The sequence below is a fragment of the Aulonocara sp. 'chitande type north' Nkhata Bay genome, linkage group LG2 (assembly GCF_057382095.1).
Source record: "Aulonocara sp. 'chitande type north' Nkhata Bay isolate Kocher_YH1m ecotype deep benthic linkage group LG2, A_spYH_male_GT1.1, whole genome shotgun sequence".
NCBI classification, from domain to species: Eukaryota; Metazoa; Chordata; class Actinopteri; order Cichliformes; family Cichlidae; genus Aulonocara; species Aulonocara sp. 'chitande type north' Nkhata Bay.
Window position 1 is genome coordinate 37,028,822 of NC_141345.1, and position 9,964 is coordinate 37,038,785.

At 39.8% G+C, this 9,964-nt stretch overlaps 1 protein-coding gene across 3 annotated transcripts in view; it reads left to right on the top strand.

Annotated features, from left to right (window-relative positions):
• The window catches only part of csnk1a1 (casein kinase 1, alpha 1), a 28,616-nt gene extending 18,871 nt beyond the window's left edge, over nt 1–9,745 (top strand). For 2 of the 3 annotated variants that reach the window (XM_086261610.1, XM_086261629.1), the window contains 6 exons: nt 3,898–4,037; nt 4,282–4,360; nt 4,605–4,679; nt 4,957–5,063; nt 5,339–5,487; nt 8,587–9,745. In XM_086261610.1, the coding sequence (XP_086117736.1) occupies nt 3,898–4,037; nt 4,282–4,360; nt 4,605–4,679; nt 4,957–5,063; nt 5,339–5,487; nt 8,587–8,594 (558 nt within the window). In that variant the 3' untranslated portion in view covers nt 8,595–9,745. The remainder of the gene's footprint in view (nt 1–3,897; nt 4,038–4,281; nt 4,361–4,604; nt 4,680–4,956; nt 5,064–5,338; nt 5,488–8,586) is intronic. The other variant, XM_086261619.1, reaches the window with a different exon arrangement.
• The last annotated feature ends 219 nt before the right edge of the window (nt 9,746–9,964 follow it).

Below are 9,964 nucleotides of genomic sequence, written 5' to 3' on the forward strand. Positions count from 1 at the left end.
AGTGAAGGTGAACTGCACGTGCGACCTCTGTAGAGTCCAGTTATCATGTCATGCTACCTGTAGTGACACTGACCATAGCCAAATATAAAAACTACTTTAAAAAAAGAAGCCCTATTGTTGTCCGTCTAGTGCATCGGTTAATTTCATTACCACCAACACAACCAATGTCAGAGGTCAGGGTTTTTCTGAAAATCCTGTCAATGCAATCAAGAAAGTTGCCTTGGATTTTCAAATTGATGCAATAAGTGTCTACTTAGGTCTGAGGGGTCATCACCGGCAGTCACCAGTACTTTGTTTTTTGAGCAGTGTATCTGGTGCTTAAAACTCATATCAAATAATGACTATTTGTCAGTTGTGGAAAATAAAATGGGCCAGTATAGTGAACTGTAGGTGTGCTCACTCCAGTCTTGGAGTGAGTAGGATTTCTGTCTTGATAGGATTGCAGGTTTGGTCATGTTGTAACAGGGTGTTTGTGTGTGAACACTGTAGAATTATGGCTGCAAGCCTAAATTACAGAGATGAGACACCTTAATTTGATTTTTTTTTTTCCCCCCAACCCCTTGACCATCTCACATTTGGGAGGGAGCTATTCATTTATTTATTTATCCCCCCCCGGTCATAAATGGCAGTATTATATTGGCTGTGAGTGTGCATCCAGTTGTAACTCCTGTTGTTGGAAATGTGTCTTCTCTGGACCCCTCAGCCGTAAAAGGTCAACGGGGGTGTTGACGTCATGATGCTGGTTGTGCGGGCAGTTTGGATGCCTATGTTTGTGAATGTGACAGCTTGAGAGCGAGGTGACATAGGTACATAGATACCACAGGTGTATCGACTTAAAATCCCCCTACCAGTGACTTTGACCTCAAGGCCAAGGACGGAGGTCAAGTTTTCTGAACATTTTGTGAATGCCATAACTAGAGGAAGCCGCCTGGGATTTTCAAATTGATATCATTGGTGCCTCTGCTAAAACTCTTGGGCGAGTTTGAATCTCACCGACCTTGACTTGAAGATCAGAGGTCAAGTTTTCTGATTAAGTCGAGAGCCAGGCGACGTAACATTTTGACATTGCTAGCATAGATGTAACCTAATGAAGGTACTGATATTTTAAAGTGTTGTGATCAAGCCTTTATTTGACTTTGGGGGTTTTGTTTTTGATTTTTTTTTTTTTTGTATTTAGCATTTAAGGGTGGGGTTGTTTTTTTTGGTTTGGTGTTTTTGTTTTTTAAAAGAAATTCTAATAAAGCAAAAATACATCGGAAAGTTTTTGGGGTTTTTTGACAAATGTTATGCAGTTAAACGATTACATATTGCAGTTTCTAAAATGGAGAATGGGCAGAAGTGTCCGATTACTTTTAAGTAACAAGTAAGATTACTCTTCCAAAAAAGTAATTAGATTACTGTTACTTTCCCGTAAGCACACCGCATTACTAAACCGTCGTGATTTTATTTGTGAGAGTGTCTCATGACGATGGCGTAAGCACGTGTGATGTGTGCAAGAGAGTACGACCATGCAGCGTTTAAAGCGTGGACGCACTGACAGTACTTTGAGTTTGATTCTGTAAAAACTGACAAACATCTGCATGGTAGAGGTGGGAATCACCATATATCCCACGATGCGATATTATCACGATATTTAACTCACGATACGATATTATTGCGAAATTTAAAAATATTTTGCGATATTCAGATTCTGCACATAAAGGTAAACTTGATCAATATTCATTTTATCTAATAACAAAGTCTCGCACTCAGTCTTTCTCTCATCTCAGTCAGTTTTATTGTTGACAAACTGAACGGTTTGTATTACAGTCTAGTCCAACTGAACTGAATGCAACCATCTGGTACAATTACAGCTATTCTGAACTATGCAATTTATGAAAACTATGCAGCCCCTTCAGCAACTGAAGAATTTGAAAGTAAATTAAAACAAAATATAATTTTACATTAAATAAAAAAGTTTTAAACTTAATTAAAATAAAACATGTCTTAAATTAAAATAAGTAAACTGTCATGTTTATTGCTGCCATAAAACAAGTTAAAAACATTTGGACAGTGAAGGAATGTCAGGATTCTTGCTCAGAAAAAGGATCAACATGCTCTGAAGTCAGAGTCCACAAAAACTTTTTTTGTAACAAAATATCGATTTCTGCTGTCCCTGTATCGATACATTATTAGCAAACAAAATATCACGATACTACACAGTATCGATTTTTCCCCCACCCCTACTGCATGGGAAGAAATGAAACTTCAAATCTGAGCGAGCACCGAGCACGCCGGTTGTCAAAAACTGATTTCCGGTATTTCCGTGTGTTTACTTATATTGGTAAATAGACTTTACTGAACAGGATTTACAAAGACGTTACATATAAAATTGCCTGTTTTTCAAGTATCTTTACAAATCTTGTGTTATTGTACCGACATTATAATCGATCCGGTCCTTTTTGGCCACTTAAAATATGTTTACAACATAACTGTTGTATTGGTTGCGGGTTTTTTTCTGCTGCCCTCTTGGCCAGATTACTCTTAAAGAAGACAGTTTTATTGTCAACTGGATTTTTTTTTTATGTATAAAGGAAATATAAAAGTCACTGCTAAAAACTGATTGTAGTTTCTACCTTTGCAGCTCAGTATGACTTGATATCTGCGTAAAGTTATAAGATTAAAACAAGTTTAACTAAATGTTATGTGATTATGCAGAAAAAAACTGGGCTCAAAGGTCTGTTGCTTTATTACGTATTCAGGTTGTGTATCATGTTTTTAAAAAGTAATAAAGTAACTAATTTTGAAAAATAATCAGTGAAGTAATGGATTACTGATTACATCTTCAAGAAAGTAATCAGTATCTAATTACTTCTGTTAAGTAACATGACCAACACTAATGGAGATTAATGAGCAGTTTGTTCGTTTTTTCATATTTATTATTGCTTATTTAATAAGACTGGATACTCTTTATCCAGTTACTTACCTGGTTACTTAATCAATGGAATACCAGATTATTACAGTAATCAGTGGCAGCTGTAATTCAGTGTGTGCCGTCATCTGTACAGCACAGTGGACATACTGCCATGGTTTGTGTTTCAGCCAGTAACGTTGGTAAAATTTGGTAATAGTGTGAATGCAGAGGACTGCGTGAGATTTTGGACCAATGCCATGTGGAAAGTTTCTAGCTTTAGTTTTAAACATGACAGTGATTGCAAAGACACTTTGAGGTAAAGGCATATCTGATAGGGGGGTACCCCCAAAATAAAACAGTGGAACTGTGAACCCAGGCTGCATTATTATTGAAGCCAGGTGGTGTCATATTGAGAGAGTGGAACAAAAGACGGCTCGCCTCCAAATGAAGCTCGGCCAGTCGTCCCAGAAGGCAACTTTAAATATTACCAAAAGCTTTAGGCTGTGTTGAAGATTAAGGGTGCTCACTACCAAATACACTCTGAAGCTTGTTAACTTGTTTTGTTGTTTTGTTTGTCCATGTATTAGTTGCATGTGTCAATAAATCACTGCACCCATTTACGCAACAAAGAATAAATGACAGCTTTTTCCAGACTTTTGCACAGTGCTGTAAACGCAAACTAGAGAATCAGTAGTCGAGTAATAGATCGATTATCAAAATGGCTTTTTACAGTCATTTAAGACATTTCACCTGAGACTAGTGTCAGTTCATATAAATGAATCGTAATGTTCCAGAATAAGAGTGCAGTGCCCCCACCCTCCAAGCACACTCCGCTCAGCAGACACCCGTACGCTTCTGCATATCGACACCATCACAGGGTTACGTTCATCGTTGAGTAATGTTAGTATTTGTTTTACAGAAGGACAAAAAGGATGATTTTAATGAAAGAACTCTTTGTTCGTCGGTAACCGACAACTAACTAGTCTTCTGTCCCTCTCAATCAGTTGTTCCTTATTGACTTTGGTTTGGCAAAGAAGTACAGAGACAACCGAACACGACAACACATCCCATACAGAGAAGACAAGAACCTGACTGGCACGGCACGCTATGCTTCCATCAACGCGCACCTGGGCATCGAGCAGAGGTCTGTGCAAACATCTGATAGACAAAGGACATTATAAGTTACTTTTTTCCCAACAGTGTTAAAAATCAAGCCAATTTTTTTTTTTTTAAATGGGCTTTTTTCTGGTTTACATTGTATCTTTCTCTTCGTAATACTGCCACAGCAACCATTTCTAAGAGAACGAAAAATAATGAATATTTTGACGGTGTCAGGGAAACGCTAATGCACTCGTTGTGTACTCAATGAACACTTTTGTTGTCTTCAGTCGCCGTGATGATATGGAGTCACTAGGCTACGTGCTGATGTACTTCAACAGAACCAGTCTGCCATGGCAGGGATTAAAGGTATGTCGCTGCCTTTGACACACTGCAGGCAAAGACGGTAGTTTTGTTTGTGCTGGACGTGTGGTAGACAAACTACAGACGCAGCACACCATGATGTTTTGTGGTATCGCTCACTAGCATGAGTTAGAGATGCACTGATTGTAACTTCTCTCTGGCTCAGACGCAGTGCACCTGTAGCCTGAGTGCATTTAGTGTAACAGTGGGTTGTGGCGTAAACATGCTGTTTGTATTTTGTGTTGTCCAGGCTGCCACAAAGAAGCAGAAGTATGAAAAGATTTCAGAAAAGAAGATGTCCACCCCAGTTGAGGTCCTCTGTAAGGTAAAAACACTTTAACCGCACAACACCAAGAGTTTGAGACCTACATGTTCAGTGTGCCCACACAGAGAGAAACCTAAATAGACTGTACAAGGATGCCAGAGCTAGCAAAAAGAACACTTTGAATTTTACATGTAACATTAGTCAGGCCAATAAACCCTTCAGTTTAAAAAGTCTAATGAAAATGGCCTTTTCTTGCAGTTATGTCACATCTTACAGGGTTAAACAGGCACCATGATCAAAGCAGTGCACACTCAGTTGTATGAATGCATATTTCCAGGGTTTCCCAGCAGAATTTGCCATGTATCTAAACTACTGCCGTGGCTTGCGCTTTGAGGAGGCTCCAGACTACATGTATCTGCGCCAGCTGTTTCGCATCCTCTTCAGGTGAACACACGTGTCCAACTTTCTGTACATGGCTGTCAGTTTTGGGGTCGTCAGCTTTGAGAGCTAAATGCAGTTTCCAGTAGTTAACCCCAACACGTGCTTTTACTACATTGCCATTGCTGATCCATTAGCTAATCTTTTGTATGCAATTGCAAACTTTTAGTACAGACGGATTTGTATGCGTTTGAATAAACTAAACTGTTTCTTTCCTACAAAATTATTTTAAACTGTTCAATGTTAACGTTGGTATATTATTTCTGTGTGTGTGTTTTAAGGACTCTGAACCACCAGTATGACTACACATTTGACTGGACCATGCTGAAACAGAAAGCCGCTCAGCAGGGGGCCTCCTCCGGGGGCCAGGGCCAGCAGGCACAAACCCCCACAGGCAAGCAAACTGACAAACCCAAGCCTAACATGAAAGGTTAGTAGCAAACAGCCAAGTGACGTTTTTTACAGGCGCCAATAGCTCAGCATTATATTCAGGACTTTTAGATACTGGGTTTATTTTGTTTGTTTGTTTTATTGTTTTGTTTTATTATTAGAATTCCCTATTCCATGCCCCAGTGCCCCTGGAGAACAAACAAGCACCAAATTGGAAATGTACAGCAAAAAGGATATTGTTGCTGAAATAAAGTCAAGCCACATTATAAGCCTGAGGCACAATAATATTAATGATAATAATAATAATAATAATATTGGAAAAGAGAAAGATTTAATTGGAAGCAAAGACGTCCTTGGGGAATTTGACTACTAACTTTGCTGTCATGCTATTCTGTCCTTTTTGGGGGTTGGACTACAGGCTTTCTCTGCTGTCGCAATGTTTTAATACTGACCAACTATCATTCTTGATTCTTCTGCAGTCGCTAACATTTCCTATCCAAATGAAAATGCTGAACATGTTGTGTCTCTTGCTGCTCCATGTTACATGATTGAGATGGTTACACTGTATGGCAATGGCAGCTGTAGGCTGCTGCTGCGTTTGTGTGTAAAAACATTTTTGTACACATTTGACAAATTGAATAACATCAACAAATAGCAACATATCAGGAATTTCAAAAGTGGCTGCATCAGATGTTTTTGCTGCAGCGCCCTGTTTAACAGGGATTTCTCTGCCTCTATCTACATAAAGATGCAAAGGGAACACACGTGCACATATGTACACACAGAGACGTGTGTGCACATGTGTGTACTGTTTGAATGTCAGAGCTTGACATCATTCAAAGTTGTATGTATTTATTTACTGATTATAAGGCTGTAAATTCTGCCCAATACTGACTGTAAATTATGTGCCTTTAACTTCTTCTAAACCCAGATCACTCAAATGCATCATTGTGACAGCAGCATCACGTGGCCCAGTTTGCATTAGAACCCATTTTGGCCCCACCAGACTTGAGGCTGTGACAGTCTTGCTGTAGCAGGACCTCGTGGCAGCACACATATGACCACGAGCATGTTCTTTTGTTGCTCTGTAGTGAAAAATGGCTTTGAGAATAAGACCAGTCTAGAAGGCGCGCAGCATTTAATATCTATCAAGTGATCAGCGTGTTCGTCTGTTGATCTTGTGCTCAACGTTTTGCACACCATAATCTACATGTCATAGTTGGTTGCAGTCACCAGAGGGCAGCTGCTCTCATGCAGTGCTGTTTGTGATGCTACTTTAGTTTAGCTTGTGCTACAGAGAAGACCTGGACAGTCATCAGGCTATTGCACAGCCATGTGCCATGTTCCTGCAGGCACAGGAAGAACATGCAAACTCCACACAGAGCTGAACAGCCACATGCAGTTTGTTGCAACAAAGTGGTCCATGTACGCCAGCATATAGAGTACTGACATACCTGTCTGTGGGTGACATGTTGTGGTTCAGGTGAGATGCAATATGTCACCATTTAAAGTAGTTTAGTTTACAGCATGGTTCGATGTAACATTGGCACGCACATGTTGTGCATGTGCACTACCGTCAAGTTTTAGAGCACCCCAGTTTTAGGACGCTGGTTTAGCTCAGCGGGCGACCACGTGCCATACGGCTGAGAGCGGCCGGCCCGGGTTCGAGTCCGACCCACAGCCCTTTCTGCCCCCGCTTTCCTGTCCTTTCTTCACTAAATAAAATATATATGTTGTTGTTTTTTAAAGAGCAACCCCAAATTTTCCAGTTATTTATTGCAATTCAAGTCGTTCAAGTCCAGTGAAGAACTTGAAATGGTGCAAAGGACAGTGGTGAACTGCCAGAGGTTTAAAAGAAGGTAAGGTTGCCTAAGACTAGAAACTGCATTTCAGAATTATTCAAAAAGGCCTTTTTCAGGGAGCACAAAATGTGTTAACAATTTAAAGCTTCTCTGCATCAATGGAGGTTCAAGCCTTGAGAGCTGGTGCTACTAATGCCTACATGAACCTAGTTAGTCAGAACCATGGTGAGCTTGGAAACACGGAGCGTCCAGCACAGTCTCCAGACTTGAACCCCGTCCATTTACAAACTCATGACAGAAAGAAAAATGTTCAGAAAAACATTTAAATAAAAAAGCACAATGCTGCTTCTCTTTTCCACTCTGTTTACAGTGTCTCTGACACTCGACCAAACAACAAATACAAAGATTAAATAAAAAGTCTGTTAAAATTCAAAATGTCTCTTCCAGCCATCATTAAAGGAAACAAACTCAGATGTTAAGTCTTTTGTGTGATTTGGTGCATCTCAAATAAACAAGTATCTGTGTTAATACTGAAACAGGAAGGTGAAATATTCCCTCCAAACAAAACGTCTAAATTCTAAATGCACAAGTCAGTCCGTGCGTGATTACATCGCTCCGCCCATCAGAAAGTCTGTGCCTGCGTCCGTATCGCCTGTCGTCTTTTATTGGACTGACAATTGTCGGTTGGAATATTTTTACACATCGCCCAACTTTAGTCTATAAATTGATTCCATGATTTCTTTTTTAACTCCAGTTTCTTTCATACAGTGAGACATTAAACTGCGTCATTTTCAATAAAAACTGCAAACACTGGGGTGTTCTAAAACTTTGGTAGTGCACATCGGTGAGCTCACCAAGTGCTGCTAAATATCCTACATTAAATGTATGATGGGAATGCTACATGTAGTTAGAATTTCTGGGTTTTGTAGTTATGTTGGTATAGTGCGGGCTGTATGGTTAAACATGCTCGTGTTACCTGTGTAGTCTCACACTAGTTGAGAGTATTGATGTTGTTTCAGTAACTAGTTTGAAATGAAACCGCAGGTAGCTTGATGGACTTTCCTGGGGAATCCCAAAAGGTCGATGCTGTTCGTCTGGGCCTTTTCAGAGTTGCTCACCTGGATGGCTGAGCATGCAACAAGACGTTTGTAGGGAACTAGCGCTGTAGGACACTGATACACCTCCTGTGTTCTACACCTGTGTGCTGGTTGTAGTTCTTTGCTGCTGGCCTTTTGCTTTCACTGCGCTACATGCTTCCCTCGCTGGTGTGGGTGTTCAGTTTGTCCATCTCTGTGCTCCTGAACAACTGTGGTAATGATGCTTCTGTCTGTCTCCAGGTTTTTGAGGGGTCTGCTCTGAGCAGAGCTCCTGAAGTGTTGGTGACCAGGACTAATAAGTCTCCCTTCCTGGATAAGCGACAAACAAGAAAGTCTTTCCTTCCATCATAACTGTCTATGTAATGGAAATATATAGATTTACACACACCTTTGTCAGCTGTGTTATCTATATATTCATATATGTGTATATATAATAAACCCTCCACTCTGGAAGATTTTTTTTTTTTTTTTTTTGGGCTTTTGGTTTTTTTAGGATGTGGAGGCTGTAGCCCCCCCCTCCCCAACACACATGCCCTCCCCCATCCATCCTTCTGTCTCTGTTCTCCTCAATGTTGACTTTGTTTCTTTGGAAACTGAAGTTGAGATCAACTGACCATTCTTCTGTTTTTCCTCTCCCAGTAGAAACATCTCAAAGCATCTCTTCTCTTCCCATTCAGTTATTTCACTCCCTCCTTTTACCAAATGTTAAACATGTAAGCCTACAACCTGTTCTCCCTTTTGTTTCTTATATAATTGAATGACACACCCCTGGATGTTATTTACTAAAAAAAATCAAATGTTGATTTTTTTCTTCTGGTTTTGTTTTCCTATGGTGATTAGGAGTTTGCCTGTTAATAAGCAGTGGATGGCAGTCAATGGTAGAATGATACTCCGGCTCTCTCCCTCTCTAGAGCTCTGAATGATAAATCTGTTGTTAAATCTTCTCCATAAATGCCAATAAAAATATTACATAACTCAGAGCAGCACAAGTTCTTATCAGCCACCTTCACATGAAAACTGTGTAGAAAGCACCAGCCAGGCATGAATGTGAGCGTCTGTGGCTTGGTGTTTGTTTTCCCCAGCAGGCAGCACCATAAAGAAATCATGTTCACCTGAATATTCGGGATATTCACATGGTATTAAAATCCCTTCTGCTGTTCTTTAGTATACCAACGTGAATTTTTAACTTACTGTTTTGTTTTTTCCCTTGTCCCTTTTTTCGGGCTTTAGGTTCAGTGTGCTGCATCATGAGACCAAACTGTTTAAAGCACCGTCTCAAGATTGAGTCCAAGTTATCACACGTATACCAGTCGCTTGTTAGGTGTATAAAGAACACTGGGAAACAGTTTTTCTTGCTCAGAGATGTCCTTTATTATAAAGATTCAGTGATTATAAAATATATGGTTGTCTTTGATTATTTTTTCTTCTTTTTTGTTTCCAACGGTGGAAAAAGCTTCTCGTCATCATTGAGTCTTATACACTGTACACCGATTAGCACTGTAGCCTCGTACCCAACATTCGACCAAACCACTTATTTCTGAATAAATGTTGAGATGCTTTTGGGTTTTGTTTTTGATTTTGATTTTTTGTTCTTAAGAATGATTTAGATCAGAAAGAC